At 33.5% G+C, this 17479-nt stretch overlaps 1 protein-coding gene and 1 long non-coding RNA gene across 2 annotated transcripts in view; one reads left to right on the top strand and one right to left on the bottom strand.

Moving 5' to 3' along the window:
* Window positions 1-2831, bottom strand: part of LOC111369274 (acyl-acyl carrier protein thioesterase ATL1, chloroplastic-like) — a 6460-nt gene extending 3629 nt beyond the window's left edge. The window contains exons 1-5 of the mRNA XM_022990724.1: window positions 2518-2831; window positions 2179-2279; window positions 574-716; window positions 137-232; window positions 5-16 (exon numbers count right to left, since the gene is read on the bottom strand). Coding sequence (XP_022846492.1) covers window positions 5-16; window positions 137-232; window positions 574-716; window positions 2179-2279; window positions 2518-2801 — 636 coding nt within the window. The 5' untranslated portion in view covers window positions 2802-2831. The remainder of the gene's footprint in view (window positions 1-4; window positions 17-136; window positions 233-573; window positions 717-2178; window positions 2280-2517) is intronic.
* A 2498-nt stretch (window positions 2832-5329) lies between these two features.
* LOC111369340 lies at window positions 5330-15015 on the top strand. Its single transcript, XR_002698108.1, has 3 exons — window positions 5330-7824; window positions 13205-13296; window positions 14778-15015. It is a non-coding gene; the product is annotated as an uncharacterized LOC111369340 (long non-coding RNA).
* Window positions 15016-17479: the final 2464 nt, after the last annotated feature.

Raw genomic sequence — 17479 nt, 5'->3', positions numbered from 1 at the left:
TTGCCTCCAAAATTGGCTGTAGACACACAAACACAGTTTGAGAGTATTAGCAATTGCCCTTTACAATTCTTCCTTAGTAGTTTTTTTTCGTTACTATTGAATTACACTACGAGATAACAGAAAGAATGTATGAGACCTCTTGATTAGGTAGCTTGACGATAAAGTGTTCAAAGAATAACCGAGCAGCAGAAGAGTTAGATACCCTCACCTTCACGAGAAACCTGTCTCCGCTCTATAACACAGTAAAATTATGAGAAGTGCAGCAAAATCTTATAATGAGAAATGAAAAATATGGACGATAAATAACAAACAATGTAAAGAATAGTCATATCTTGTACTTCACTATGTTAAATACCAAGATATGCAAAATTCTTTTCTTCAATTTGATGGAATATAAAAGTGCATTTGATCAAATCATTAAAAACATTTTCTATGCAAGCAAGTTGAAGTTATTAGCACCCTTATACTCTATATTTTCAGTGATCTGTGACTTGAAATTCGGAAACATATAAGAAACAAGAACTAGTCCATAGCCTGAGAAAAAGTGCGATGCTTGAATCTTAAACGGCATACCCTTAAAGGTGCAAGAAATTTTAGTGACAATTCTGACAGTGCTAATGCATTACCAGTACGGGCAATTGCATCAGCATTTACACCAATTCTTTCAAGAAGTTCATGACGTCCTGTTGAAATATTAAATAAGAAGTCAATCCTACCTGAAAGAAGAAAACGATAATTTAAATGTATTTATTTTAATCAAAATGTTATAAAATTTATGATTGTGAAGCAAATCATTTGACTCCAATGACAAATCCTACCATCCCCTGGTTGTAAGCCATTTGTGTCACTCACAAACCTCTTAAAACTCTGTAAGTACCAGCTCCTCTTATATCTCGAGTCTTGAGAGGGTCATATTTTAACTGAACTTAGATTTGTCTTTCCATTAAAGCCCAACCTGAAGACAACCTAAATTATCCATCAAGTCTTGATCCATCATCACTTGGGAAGCACATTACTTGGCCTTATCCGTGTTTTGACCATAAGAAACCTATATAACAATTTTCACAATTTTCTTCTACACACATTGACTCGAGCAACAGATGTCCATCAATAGGAGAAAATGATGAGCATGAGCATCAGTTCGCCGCGTTCTCTATAGTAACTAATTGTCCCAACAACTGAATGTAGGCACTAGGGAGTTCTTCTGAAAGAAAAAAACTACTATAGAAATATTTATGGCCATGTAGTCATGTCCTAAACAGGGTAATTCTTTTTATTCCATACAAATTCATAACTCAGCTTTTTAAATTAATGAAATTGGTTTATCTAACTCTCCCACTTTCCCATCAAACAAATATGGCTATTTTTAAGGGAATAAATCACGATAAGGCACAACTAGTACTTGGATCTTGTAGGTCATTTTGGAAACCTTCTGCAAGAAGACTTACTTTTCTGACACTTTCTAACTCGTATCAGCTAGAATTATCTTAGAATATTTCAAGCTTTTTATACGACTAAGTTGAATTCCCTCAATGACAGCACAAAAATTCCACTGTGAAGATTGAATTATGCAAAATGGTGAAGCCTATTGCAGCCAAGCCAATTCAATCATCGCACCAAATTGTCGAAGTTTAAATCAACACTTGTTTTCTAATAAACAGGATATATTCAACCATTTTTTGGGGTCAAAACATGTAATTCAGAGGCCAATTGGCATTAGATAGAGTGGTTCCACCAACTCAGGCATTTCCTTGGCTGGACTTTCCAAAAGCCCAACCACGGTTGGCATGCAGGAAATTCAATCAAATTATATGAATCAATGTATGAACTTCACATCATCTGGTACTTTCAGCATTAATCATAAAGCACACTTACATTTTTGCCTATCAACTTCTGTGCGAAAACCGAAATATTTCTGTATATTCTGTTATAATTTTTTTGAAACATACATACAATATGAGTAACAGCATTACACAGAGAGGAGTACTAACATTTAGTATTGACAAAATCTAAAAGTTTCTTTTTTTTAGATGTTAATGATTGGGATTGAAGTAGTTCTTAGTGCAAGCAGAGACAGATGATGCTGATTATCTATTGCCAACATATAAAATCTGTGGTAACATTTTACAGATAAATATATTTTAATCGTGTAAAGATGTTTATTTAAGCAGTTCTCACCATGTTGGCAATAACTTGCATGGACAGCAGTATTTACAACACCATATTGATCAAATTCATAGTCCCGGACCTTAAGTTCAACTTCGTGGAATCCGCCCATCCTGACAAACAGGGAAAATGTAAAATAGTACAATTCTAAGATATTTGCAAAATAGTTTAACACAAATTCAAAAAAAGCAATTAAGAAGGAAAGATTAAAGCTGATCCAATTAAGGAAAATGATACGACAACTCGGAGCAATCAACTATGAAACTCAAAAAATATCCAAATAAAAAAACCCATGATACAATTCCCACTTCATAAATTGAAATCAAGCCAAAATCAAATATCCACAACTACCCTTTTCCGCCCTTGAAATCAAATGCAAAAGCATTGCAGCTTCTGACTGGAGTAAAGCTCGACCCTTGACACGGCAGCCGGAGATGCCGCCTTGGGAATGCCGGAAAAAGAAATGGACGGCGTAAAGTGGGCCAAGTCTCATTGGCAAGTGATGTGTGGGAAGACGAGTGAATTGAAGACGAGATTGTGTGTAACTGTAACATTTTCTTGAACCGGAACCGATGAAAGGCGGAGAAATTTGGCAAAGCATAAAACGCTGAAAAAGTAGCGATGTTTTTGAGCATTTCATGTGCGTTATTATTAATGCCCAAGTTTATAAACCCCGTTTGGCCCTCATTCTTAGATAATTTTGATAGATGAAATAGTATTTTTTTTTTGAAAAATATGTGATTGAAAAAAATAAAAACTTTTTAATTTGTGTGTAATATTATTTTATAGAAGATTGTGTAGTTAAAAATAAAATTGAAAAAAAGAATGAGAATGGGGGCCAAACGGGGGCTAATGTCTGTTTGTCACGTGCTTGACTCGTGATGGTTGAAACATAAAGAGGTAAAATTGCACATTTTTAGCCCTTATTTAAGCATCATTTTTTTTAAAAAACTTCATTTTCAATAAATTAATTTTACACATAAATTAAAAAAATTTCTTACTTTTTAACCACACATTTTTTAAATAATCATTACTCAAAAATACATTTTTCCCAAAATAACAATGGCTTAATCTTTGACTTAGGTCCGCTCGATAATACTTTTATTTTTGCTTTTATTTTTTATGGAAGAGTTTTTTAATCAGCTTCTAAAAATTCTTTTAACCACAAAAAAGAAAAAAAAAAAAGAAACACGTTCAAAAGTAATTTCTCAATCTTATATGCGACTTTTGACTTTTTAAAAGTTCTGTCAAACGATATTCAACATCTTTTAAACTAGGTTGTTTTCAATTTATCTATTTTGATGTGAAGTTCCTATTGATTATATCATTTTGAAGATTAAAAGGTCAATTTTTGTTCAATAAAACCAAGGCCCTGTTTGGTAGGGATTTTTTGCCCCAAAAAATTGATTTTTTGATCGTTATTTTACTATTCAAGCCGTAATTTTTGACTTCTTCTCTCACATGTGGACCCCACTTTTCTTCTAACGGTCAAAAAATCAATTCTCAAAATCTCTACCAAACGGGCCCCAAATTTAACTATTTTATCATTTTTCATAATTCTAATTGCTAAAGCCATAATGTTTATTATATTTAAATATGTTGCTGCTGCTGTTATTGTTATTATTATATTGAAAAATTTGGAATATTTACAGCTTGTTTGGGAGTGATTTTTTGGCCCAAAAAATTGATTTTTTGGCCCAAAAAATTGATTTTTTGACCGTTATTTCATTATTTTAGCTGTCATATTTGACCTTTTCTCTTACAAGTGGACCCCACTTTTCTCATAATAGTCAAAAAATCAATTCTCAAAATCACTCCCAAACAAGCTCTTAATAACTTCATTTTCCTTTATCTCTAACTTCAAATTAATAGGAAGTTATCTTTTATAGGTTAACAACAAATTGAAAATTATGTAAAAGACATATAGTGTATACTTTGTTATTTCATTTACGGGTATTTTCTATTTAACCATTTTATTTGCTTTTTTTGAGAATAATTATAATGAGATTATAATGAAGAACAGCAATGGGTCCCATAATGTGTAGATAATAAGTGAGTAGGGATTGTAAATGTATCATTGAAATTAAAATTTGATTGTAAACTAAAATGAGATTATAATTTTGGCGAAACATGCAATAATATTATATTTGTAATTTTTCCATTATTTTTAACAAAGCATTTTAGTTACTATTTAATAAAAAGTACAAGGTAAAATTAAATTTTTGACACATAATCTGTAAAATGTTTCACACCCTACTACTAATACATATAAAGAGTCTACTCCCACTAGTCTTAAGGTCGGTTGTTAGGGTTTTGGTAATAAAATTGTTGTTGTTGTATTATTAATATTAATATTATTATTATTATTATTGATAAATTATGTCTATTTCAATTTACTATTTTGTTTTAAATTAATTTTGTTTCATATTTTCTCCATTTCTATGTCAATAATCTATGACATGTATCGTATGTACAACTTGAGGAATGATTTGAATACGAGATAGGACAATAGCTCTTTTATGGATTTGGGTGCAGAGAGTGTCATTTTACATGTATCGAATATTCGTGATTTTTAAGTTAAAAAAAATATATATATGTATTGTTTCAACTTGAGTGGCCGAAGTACTTTACCTTTACATTTTTTAATTATAGATATTTATGGATCATATTTTTTAAGCTCTAATTGTAGTTTTATTTGTTTTTAATTTTTTGAATTATTATATTTGTGTTTGACTATGTTACTTTATACATTTTATGTTAAGGTAATAAGCTTGACATTAATTTTTTTTATGATAATTGATGTCATGAGCATTTTTATTTTATTGATGTGAATGCCATTTCGATCAATAATTACAATTAAAAGTCAATTTTTAACAACATGACATATTTTTACCGACAAGACAAAATAAAAAGAAATTCAACAACAAAATTATAAAGAAATAAAATAAAATAAATTTAAAAAATATATATTATATTCATCAAAATATTTCCACAAATTAATAATTTTGGACCTCATACATAATGACATGAAAAAAAAGAAAAGAAATTAACTAAATTTTGTATTTTCAAAACAATAGAACTTAACCCAACATTAAAATTTTGCAGTGGACTTAATTCACAACTGACATGCTCCTAAAGTCTTAACCGTTTATTTATGCTTAATCCAACGGAGGAATGTGACATTGATGAAATTGAAAATATGACCGTTGTGCAGGACCTATTTATAACCCCTTGTTCTTCAAAGAGATCGATGAGTTATGGCGTTTTTCAAGAAGAACTAGGCAAGTTTTTTTGAAGACGGATGCAAGAGTTAGAAAATTAACAGAAAACCAGGGAGTCATTTTTTTACGATAATTTCTATAATTTCTTCAACTATATGATTATCATGTTCTTTATTCAAATATAGAATGAATCTTGATGGATAGTTTCAATTCATGGTTTTGTTATTTGGTCGAACTGATGATTATTTTGGGTTTCACTGGATTTTTTTGGAGAATTTTCTGGGGGTTTTCATTTCATATACGGCTCTTTTTGCAATTTTAACAATTGCCTCATGGTTTTTCTATCAAGAAGAACTAGACAAGGACTTTTGAAGATGAATTCGAGTTCTATTTCAGAGAATCGAGAAATAAGTTAATAATAAGATTCTTGACAAAAAAGCAGGTTAGTCATATTTTCATGATAATTTCTTTAGTTATATGATGATAAAACTGGGTTCAGTGGATTTTTTTTTTTGGTTGAATTCTCTGAGGGTTTTCATTGAATCTCTAACCCTTTGGATTAAGCAGATTTGTTATCTCTCGTTTCTATAATTTCTTTATTTTTTTAAAATAATGTTCTTTGTTGGTTCATTTTGTTGAATCTTCTAACTTGTAAGATATTTTCTGGGTTGAATTGATGATCATTTTAGGGTCACACTGTAATTTTTTCTGTGAAATTTCTTTGGGTTTTCACATGATTTTTAATGGTTGTGTTTGGTGTTTCCTTTTTATTCAATTTATGGCTATTTCAGCAATTGTGTACCTTAGGTGATAATGTTCTCTGTTGTTGTGTGTAATTCCTTTGTCTTGGCAATTGCGTTCTATGGTGCATTTGAATGGGTCTTGAAGGATTTTTCCTTTACTGTATTTACAATTGTTCTGTGAATTTTATATGGCTAGTATTCATTAATGGAATTTGTGTTTGGTTTGATTATTGAAAAGTTTTGGGTTCCCTTTTCATCTTATGTATGGTTACTAAGGAAATTGGTTACTTCAGCGATTGTATTTTGAGTGTATCTCGTTCTATGTTTTCTTTAATTTTTCTATCTTTACACATACATTCTGTTTTGGTGCATTGGCTTGAATCTCGAAGGATAAAATCCTGGGTTCAATTTTGATTTGCAAGATTTATTTATCTGAATTCTCTGTGGATTTCATTGAATCTTTAATAGAATTTGTGCTTTTTCTGTTTGGATTGAATAAGGATAATTGATAAGAAGGGGTTTCCATTTTATTTTATGTAAGGTTCAACAATTATGTTTCTTAGTGAGATAATGTTCTTTTCATGTTAATTCCTTCTGTATTCACGATTACATTCTTTTTGGTACATTTGGATGAATATTGAAGAGTCTGTCTTGTTCTCTGGATGGTTAATCTTGAGCTTCACTGGATTTGTCTTATTCTGGGTTGATTTTTAATGTACTTTGTGCCTTTAGTTTGGTTTGTGGTTCCTTTTTCATTTTATGTATAACCATTTTAGAAAATTATGTTCTTAGAGTGAGGATGTTCTCTTTGTTTCTATAAATTTGATATTAATTCTCTCTGTAATTTAGATGTTGGTTTGTGATTTTGGTTGGGCTTTGATTGAGTGAACTTCGACCGTTAGATATATTGGAGTTCCTTTTGGTTATGTAACTTTTTTTTCTGGGTCTATAATTTCATGTTTATGATTTTACGTTCTTTGTTGGGATGAATCTAATAGGATCTTTTTTGGGTTTTGTTTGTTGGTCTAACTGATGATTTAGCTTCAAGTGTCAGTGGCGCACTAAGGGTTTTTTCCTAGTTTAGTTTCTGATATTTCCGCATCGCTCGCACAGTAGCACCCGAATTCTCACACAGCAGCACCCGAATCTTCATATTTCTGGACAGGTTTAAATTACAAGCGGTACTACCCTATATCGATACTCCATCTTGCCATGATTATCTTAGTTTTTATGGTTTTTCGGGTCGGTATCCTACTAGTTCCCTCGATCTTCTTTGTCAACAAGTGAATAGATCTATTCAGAGTTCATTGATTTTATTGTTCATTGATTTCACTTTTGCTCTATGATCTAAACGTAATATTACTTTCTGACAAACGTCCGATGCTTATCCAGGTAATTGTTTCTTCATTCCTCTTTTTTTGTGGTGGGTATGTATTGCATCGGTTGAATTCATTTATCTCTACACATTCTGCAATTTATAGCAGCTTCGCCTAATAAGATGTCAACTTTTCATATTTCTATTTCTGAAGCAAATAATCTGTAATCAATCTGTTAAAGAGATATTAAACATTCGAATGTCTCTGGAAGGCTAATCCACATTCCTGTTCAAGAAGAACTCAATTAGATTTCTACAGAAAAGTAGCAACCACACAAAAACGTCGTCGAACTTGAAGAGTCTTCGCACCTATCTCCAGGTTTGTCTTTGATAAGATCATTTTAGTTTGTTTTTATTTTAGTTTTCTCTAATTCACTTAGTTTCATAAGCAATTCATTTTGCAATCGTTATTGGTAAATATGCATGATAAAATAAATGGTTAAGCGTGCCTCGTAAATTTGGCTAGGATTCCTAATATCCTAATTAAATGATCTTGATATTTTAATTCAACTTATCCCAAAGGATAAATTTTACCCACCAAATAGGCACTTGGACTAGATTCCAACCTTAAATTGATTAATATGCTCGAACAAGGTCGAGACACCTTGGTTAGACATGGCCCTCTGGGAGGGATTATTCATATTTGGCATTCACAACTTGCTTGTGCTCGATTAAATCTTAGGAAGAATTATGCTCAAACAAGGTCAGTCCATGACACTTGACTACTTATGACAATTGTTACTTGAACATGATGGAGACTTACTTGGCTTATACTTGAATGTCATCGAGACTTGAATTAGGTTGACGTAGTTGTTTGAACTAAATCAAGAATCACTTTTGCTTGACTCAACAAAATAAAATATTCTCTGGCGAGATCGAGATTTGGGCTTGACTCGCCTTGTCTTCTCTTGACCCAAATCTTAATATAGTTATGGTCGATCGAACTTAGACTCGACTAGAACCTTAGAGGGAATTATGCACAAATGTGGTTTAGTCGAGCATCTCTTTCACTCTCAAAGAAGGCATGGAAAAAAAAACATGGAGGGAAAAAAAAAACAATTTGAGTAATGGAGGTAGGCATATTTCTTCTCTTAAGGCACACTTTCCAAATATTTACATCCATTGTCCACCATGTTCACTAGATTGATCACTCAACTCTGTCTAACTGGCCAATCACAGTAGATTCTAAGTACTTGGGATAATCCCTAATTACCACATCCTCTCAACCTAATAGAAGTGATAAAAATGCCATTTTCATTCTCCTCACCTGATCAAGGTCTTTTCATAGATACTCAAACACACTACTAAGTGATTCACTACTGTCTTAAGTTCTACCCAAATTCATTTGCTTAAAGACTCACCACTCCTCTTATCTTATTGTCATAGATTCCCTTACTATGGCAATCTCGTTTTATTGAACCAAAATTCCCTTCATCTTTTTGTTTTTCTTATCTTCTTTTTGTTGAACCAAAATTCTCTTACAATCTCATTTTGTTGAACCAAAATTTCCTTCATCTTTTTGTTGCCAAATTGAAAAATCGTCATTTTGAGAAAAACAGAACTACCAAAGTGCACAAATAGGCTATGCAATCCAGGCCACAGTCAACTTTAGGTTTTCGTTAGTCAACTTTAGGTGTTCTAACGAAATAATCAATGCAACAATTAACAAAAAAAAAAAAAAATCTCAACAAAGAATACTTGCAATTAAATCCAATACTTCAAATAGAGTCCTAAACTTTAGGACCACTATTCGTCCTAAAGTCTTCAGCAACTGTAACAACCATGCGAAGAACAAATAATTCCACTGTATAACAAACATAAAACTAACAATATTATTCCTCCTAAAGTTTTCAACAAGTTTGTCCAAATTGCACAAACACCAAATGCTAGAAACTGCCTGAATTGGACAAACAGTTTTGGGCAATTTTCTGGACAGGTTTACAATCCGATGCTTCGTTTCAGCCGATTTTCTAGATGATTTTTGGTATGTTTTCAAACTAAATCCACAGACCTCTTATATATTCATATGCCCACCAAGGCTATCGTGAAAGCTCGCTCTAAGGATCAAAATTCACCAAGGAATCCATCGGTTTTGGCACCACAAAAGAGGCTGATTTCTCTCTTTAAAAAGCGCATTCAAAATTTTCTCTTTACACACAAATCACACTGGAAAACGGAGGGTACTTATAAGACTAGATTTGGCTTTTAGTTGGACTAATAAGAAAGATAAACAGAAGTTTCAAACCATCCAAGAGGGAATATACCGCCTATGAATTTGGTTGTTGATATTTATTTCATTCATACATTCCCACCTTACCATCATAGCCTAGGATTTATTGGATATCAAAACACCAAGTAAAAACAAATATTCACAGTAATCAATCAAGAGAACACATATAGGATAACATACAAATCTTTTCAAAAAACACGTTCTCACAGACCACAGATGAGCACCAAAATCAAACACTCGTCAAACACATACAACAAATGCATAAATAACCCTACAAAAAGATCTCACCACACTTAAGTTATCATTTCTCCCAACCTATGTGGATAGTGGGTCTCCAACTAATAGAAGTGATAGATGTGCCTCTCTCACACTCCGCCCGATCAGGGTCTCTTTACAGATAAAAGATTCTAGACATTTAATTACCTCTCCACTCATGATCCAAATTTCACACTCTACATGCCGGTACGAACTACAATATGCATGATATTCCTAACCCACAATGCATGCAAACAATTACAATAAGCATATTTCCTCTAATTCACCTCAAATTCATGCAAGCGCACATAACAAACATGGCATATAATCATGCAACAAAATTATGCGAACATACAGAAGAGGGTTACACACAGATGCATATGTAGACTTGACTAGGGTACCCAAAATTAGGAAATCACACATGCAAAAAAGGGTTACACACAGATGCATATGGAGTACCTTTCTGCTTATCCTTCTTCTTGCGTCCCTAATAAAGTGTCCAAACTTAAACAGCTATAACACTGTCTACCACTAGACTTGAATTCTATCCAAATTCATTTGCTTAAACTTCATCCTACTCCTCATCATATGTAACTCACCACTCATTTTATCTTCATTTTCAGCCTTGATCTCCATCTCCTTACTCTTAAACATTCAGATTGTCATCGAGAATCTTGAACAAGTTTAGATCCTTTGAAAGATCCATTTTAAAACTAAAAAAAATTCAAACAAGTACAATTTGTTAGGATAGATTTAAGCAAATATAAGTCCTCCAACTTTTGCCAAAGTTCTTTTGTAGTTTTTCAATTTTTCTCAAAATAGTGTAAAATAATTGAAAAATCCCATTTCCAACTTTGAAATGCAAAGACATTTTGAAGAAATAAAACAATCAAATGCACAGATAGGTCACACAAAGTAATCTTAAGGCTAATACACCATTCTAGATTCCCAGTGTTTCGTAAGATTCACAATCTTTAAATCAAGGGAATATTCAAACGGGTCAAGGCTAGATGTTCTAATCAAGGGAATTGCGTGAGAATTTGAATTTTTTGTTTTACCTTCGTAACATCAATCCTAATATTGAATTTTAAACTAGGATAAACCAATAAATACACCAAAGGTCATCTATTATGAGATATACGGATTTATATAACTTTAGTACCACCATTATTCGTCCTAAAGTCTCTAGCAACTGCATCGACCAAAGAAATATGATCGAGTCCTGAACGTGCGAAGAACGACTCTGTCTAGATTTCATTGTACTATCTGAAACAGGAAATGTGTTAGCACCAAAATGTCAAAAATAACGTTCCTACAAACTGCTTGAACACTGTTGCCTGAAAAATGTTGCACGCATTGTCGCCGTTGATATGTGCCTCACTGACGGGACCGCCTGCATGTCACACCAATGTCTCCGTTTCATCAAACTCTTTTTGGATTGGTCGAAAATCACGAAAACGGAGGCTAATTTTAAGCAGTTTTTGGACATTTTTTCGATCTGATTTCTGCTTCATTTTTGCTAATATCTTGGACGTTTTCTGGTAAGTTTCACAAACCTAAACCACCTTGAAGCTCTGATACCAATTGTTGTAGAAGCTTACATTCTCTACCAAACAACCAAACCAATTGGCTCCGATCCACAACCAATATATTAACCTCGATTGCTTTTCAATCACACCCACAAAGGACTTGACAGTGATGATTTCTAAGCACAAAGGCGATGAAAAAACCACACAAGTGCGCAAGGAAGAGACCAAAACCCACCAAGGAATCTATCGGTTTTGGCACCATAAAGGAGGCTGGTAGAACCCTTAGCCAAATTCTTTTCTTTACAAACAAACACAAATCACACTAGAGGGAATACAATTGGATCAAATCATCCAAGAGGAAATACAATTGAACCGAATAGAACCTATGATAGGCTTGGTTGTTGGTATTTATTTCATTCATCGGCCTAGCATATGAAATATACATTTCCACGTTAACATTCTAGCCTGAATTTTTTTGGGTATCAAACACCCAGGTAGAAGCACATATTCAAGTAGTCAATCAGAAACAAATAAACACACGATGATAGTATAATAAATAATGTAGTATCAACACACAAATCTTTTCAAATATGCTCGCGCTGAACAACAGACGTTAATCAATCAATCAAAGGGCCAACACTTATGCAACAAATGCATAAATGACCCTACGAAAAAATCTCACCACACTTATCCTACCCCATTTCATATTGCTCACACTTTGAGAACATGTATCTCCTCTCATCACTCACCATGTTCACTAGATTGATCATTTATTTTTAACTGGTAAGTTTTCAGAATAATCCTTTATCACTACATCATTCGTCCCAACCAAAGTGGATCATCTCCACTAACAGAAGTGATAAAAATGCCTCTATCGCACTCTACCCGATCAGGTTTGTTGATAAGAAGCTTTTCTGGTCCTTCTCCTTGAGAGATAGAGCCTTATCGCAACCATAACACCACTTACCNTTTTTCCCACTTTCATACTCAAAAATCACACACTAAAAGAGGATTATGGTAAGCAAATAAATGGGCCGAGATAAGTCCTTAGATCTTATTGATAATTATTTCATTCATTGGTTGAGGCATATGAAATATAATACGAAACTTATTGGGTGTCAAAGTAATCAAGGTAACCAATAAAATTGGGATCACAGACCATACATCGTGTTTCAAACCCGAAACACATACGATAAATGTTTCATAAGGGCTAAGGTCAAGAACACCCCTTGTAGAAGCACATTGTCACAGTTATTGGGATAATCATCTACCACCACATCACTCTCCCCAACCAAAGTGATAATGGTTTCCACCTAATAGAAGCGATATAAATGCCTATGTCACACTCCACCCGATCGATAAGCTCTTATGCTTATCATTCTTCTTGTGATAGTCCTTAAAGTGAGCCTTACCATAATTGTAACACAGCTTACCACCAGATTTGTCCCAACCTTTACTGTTACAATTCAATTTTTCTTAGTCAAAAATAAAAAATTGACTAGTCAAGGTCAAAGTCAATTAAAGACTAAAATAAAATTAAATATTTTACTGGAATTTATTTTATAATTGACAATATATGATGGTTAAATTGCATGCAATTTTTATTAAGTGGGCCTTTATAATAACCTTTGACCCATTTTTTTCTCTTAACACACACACACACACACACACACTATAAAAACCAGGCAGAGAAGAAGAAAGGCCAAGAAAGAGAAAGGAAAAAGACAAAAGAAGAAAGAAAAAAGAGAAGAAGAAGAAAGAAATGAAGAAGGGGGAAGTAAGTGTTGATTTCTTCTTGTTTGGGTCCATTTACCTCATTTCTTCATGAGATTAAGAAGTAAATGTTTTATGGTATTATGATATTAAATTTCTAGGGTTTAATTAGTCGGTTAAATTTGAGGGTTTAATTTGCAGATTTAGTGAAATGAGTATGAATCCTTGTTTAAATTGCTTGATGGAAGATTTAAACTTTTAGTTTAATCAAGGTAGGTAATATAATTTTTGGCAAACCCTAGATTTCTATTTGGGATTTTTTATTAAGTGTTGTTAGTAAGAATGATTATATTGATGGAATACTCACATGAAAGCATAAATTTGAGAAAAAAGATGAAAGTTTAAATGGGTGGAATTATGGTTACTAGTTTTCATTAGATTGGAAAGTATAATTATTTTTATAAGTTGGATGAAGGTAAATTTGGATGTAGTATATTTGTGAAGGTTAATAGAAAGTAGAACTAGCTCCAATTGATCAAAGGGATAGTAAATAGTTTCTTGTTTTGGCAGTGGTTAAATTAGTTATTTTGTAATGTATTTCAAGTAGTGACGAGGAGATTGAAAATGTTTATCAGACAGTCTAGCCTATAGTTTTGTGAGTGGATGTATAACTCATTTTTCATAAATTAATTATTTATCAAATTTATGTTAGATTAGAAAATTTATTATTTCATACAGCATGTTTTTAGAGTAAAGTGGATTTATAATAAGTTATTTTTAAAAGTTAAATTCAGCTCAATTAAATCATTTGATTAGCATGTTATATGAATATAAATATTTCAGCATATTTAAGGTTGTTTTTAAAACACCAGAAGTACCCAGGTGATTTTACTCTAGTATGCACTGGTGTGAATGTGTTTCCACAGTGTATGACTAATTATGGTTATTTTAACTCTGCACTATTGTGAATGTACTGCACTATTGTGAATGTGTTTCTAATAGTATATGGCCAGATTATCAGAGGTCTTTGGGACCCACTCTTGTACACACATAGGCTTTGGCCGTGTACTATGGTGATTAGCCTTTCAGCAACTCTGCGTACGTATGACTAGATTATTAGATTTGAATGACCTTTGTTACATCGAGTTTACTACACGAGTAAGGCTATATTGGGGTACCTTTGTACCGATTTTCAGTATTATATAGCTTATCAGATTTCATACTACAGAATTTAGCTTATTCAGTTTTTAGAGTAATATTTCCAGGTTATAGTATTGTGAATGATATTTTTACTTATATTTACTGTATTCAGATTAATTATATTCATTATACCTTATAGTTGCTTATCTAGAATGAAAAACAAAGAATTTTATGATGCTTTTATGTTTGGTTTTAAAAGTGTTACAAGATTTCAAAATTTCTAGAAGTTTTAGTAGTGCAAAAATTTTTAGGAAATATGCATAAACATGAAAAGTATACCTATTTGCAAACTATCCATTCACTGAGTTACAAGGTCGTATATTTTGTCATGTTTTTTCCTATCAGGAGATCGCTGAATTTGAGATACCTGGGAAAGCCCGTTGAAGTCAAGAGCCTGGTTACCCATCATTTAGTGCATAATCTTAATTATATCATAGTATGTAATGTATAGTTGGGGACTCATATTTATTAAACACTTTGTCTAATATTTTGTTTGATGTGCACTTCGTAGAAGGATAAATTAATATAATGATTGCATGTAAACATGATATTTTGTAGTAGTACTCAGTCGAGTTTAATTGTATTTTGTTTTAGTTGTGGTGGTACTGGTGGAACTATTGATGTTGAACTCTGGATGAAGACTTTGGAAAGTATCTTTGATGTGATAGAATGCTCAGAGGATAAGAAATTATGCCTCGCAATATTTTTATTGAAGGGAACCTGGTGATTGGTGGGTTTCTTTTTGAAGTTGATATCCAGATCCTAGTGTGATAACCTACACCATTTTCAAGGAAATTTTCTATGAAACATACATACTCCATTTTATCGTAATGAGAAACAAAATGAGTTTTTAAGATCGGTTCAAGGGTCAATGTCAGTTGTTGAATATCATGTAAAGTTTGTAGAACTGTCCAAGTATGCAAGTGCTTTGGTTGCTGAGGAGAGAGATAGGTGTAGATGAACCTGAGCAAGGATTGAGAGTAGAGATCCAGCCTATGATTACTGCTCATGGGCATCAAAATTTCAGTATGTTAGTTGAGACGACATTGAAGGTTGAGATAGCTATTCAAGAAGGAAGTAATCAAGGAGAACAGAAGACCTTTCGAGGTGGTAGCAGTTAAACAAGAACTTCAGGAGAAAGGTTCAAGTAGAACAGAAAAGGATTTTGGCCAGATGTCACTAAATCTGGAAGTTTTAAATCTAAGTTTGGGAGTTCTGTACAACAGTCGGTGGGGAGCCAGTTTAGGGTTCTACAAAGATAATTCAAAGGGCGAGGTAGAATGAGGGTTTTGATCACCGGAGCTTTCCACATTGCCAATCTTGTGGGAAGTTTCATCTAGGCACTCGTCTTCAAGGAATTGGAGTTTGTTACGAGTGTGGTCAATGGGATACATAAGGAAAGATTGTTCAACCCAATCTCAGCAGATTGGAGCATCTCATATAGTATCTTCTCAGTCAGGGATCGGTACGGCCAGAAAGAACAGGGATCAAAGAAATCAACAGGGTCAATAGGGGCCACGCAATCTAATGTTGCTAGGGATAGTGCTTCCAGATAAGTTCAAAGGGCGAGGTAGAAAGAGAGTTCTGATCACCGAAGCTTTCCATAGTGCCAATCTTGTGGGAAGTTTCATCCAAGCACTCGTCTTCAAGGAATTGGAGTTTGTTACCAGTGTGGTCAATGGGACACATAAGGAAAGATTGTCCAGCCCAATCTCAACAGATTGGAGCATCTCATATAGTATCTTCTCAGTCAAGGATCGGTACGGCCAGAAAGAACAGGGATCAAAGAAATCGACAGGGCCGTTGGGAACCACACAATCTAATGCTGCTAGGGATAGGGACCCTAGGCAGGTCGATCCAAGACTCAGTACAAAGTGTTTGCTATGACCCAGCAGGAGGCAGAGGAGTCACCAGATGTGGTATTGGGTATGTTATCTATTTTTCGTAGAAATGCTTGTTCTCTAANTGAGTTGTCTATGTGCAATAGATTACGTGTTCAAGATATTCCAAAATTGAAGAAGGAAATTTTAGAAGAGGCACACATGTTTGCTTATGCTATGCATCCAGGTAATATCAAAATGTATCACATTGAAAGATCATTACTGGTGGAATGACATGAAGAGAGAGATAGCAGGTTTTGTATCCAAATGTGTCATATGTCGACAGGTAAACCCAATTCATCAGAAAACAACAGGACTTTTACAGCCATTGCCTATTCTAGAATGGAATGGGAGCACATTATTATGGACTTTTTATTTGGTCTTTCTCGTACTCAGAATGTTCATGATGAAGTTTGGGTTATTGTAGATCGTTTACTGCCAGGTTCTTGTCAGTCAAAGCCACCTATACTTTAAATAAGTTGGCAAAGTTGTATGTGAATGAGATAGTGAGCTCATATGGTACTCCATTATCTATTGTGCCTGATAGAGACCCTTATTTTACATCTAAATTTTAGCCTAGTTGCAGGAAGCTATGGGTACTAAACCACATTTTAGTATAGCTTTTCATCCTCAGACAGATGGCCAGTCAGAGATGACCATACAGACTCTTGAGGATATGTTGAGGGCTTATAATTTAGAGCTCAAAGGTAGCTGGAATACTCATCTGTCATTAATGGAGCTTGCTTACAATAACAGCAGCCACTCCAGTATAGAAATAACTCATTTTGATACTTTATATGGTCGAAAGTGCAGAACACCAGTTTGTTGAGATAAAGCTGGTAAGAAGAAGTTAGTAGGCCCTAAATTGGTTCAAATGACATCCGAAAATGTGAAATTGATCAAAGAAAAGATGAAGACAACTCATGATAGATAGAAAAGTTATGCTAATAGGCACAGGAAAGATCTTGAATTTGCAGTAGGAGATAAAGTTTTCCAATGCCTTACCACTTGGCTATACTCTATAGGCCTGGCTATGGGTAGGGTTCCGAACCTTCTTGTGGTCTCATTCATCCTTTCGCAAGCTCATCAAGTTTTTAAACTTGTCGCCTTAGAAAGGGATGTTGAGATTTGGCAAGTGAGGGAAGTTGAGTCCAAGATATATTGGAT

The sequence above is a fragment of the Olea europaea genome, chromosome 20 (assembly GCF_002742605.1).
Source record: "Olea europaea var. sylvestris chromosome 20, O_europaea_v1, whole genome shotgun sequence".
Classification (NCBI taxonomy): Eukaryota; Viridiplantae; Streptophyta; class Magnoliopsida; order Lamiales; family Oleaceae; genus Olea; species Olea europaea.
The sequence above is the reverse complement of the archived record's forward strand: the minus strand, read 5'-3'. Positions and strand labels throughout refer to the sequence as shown.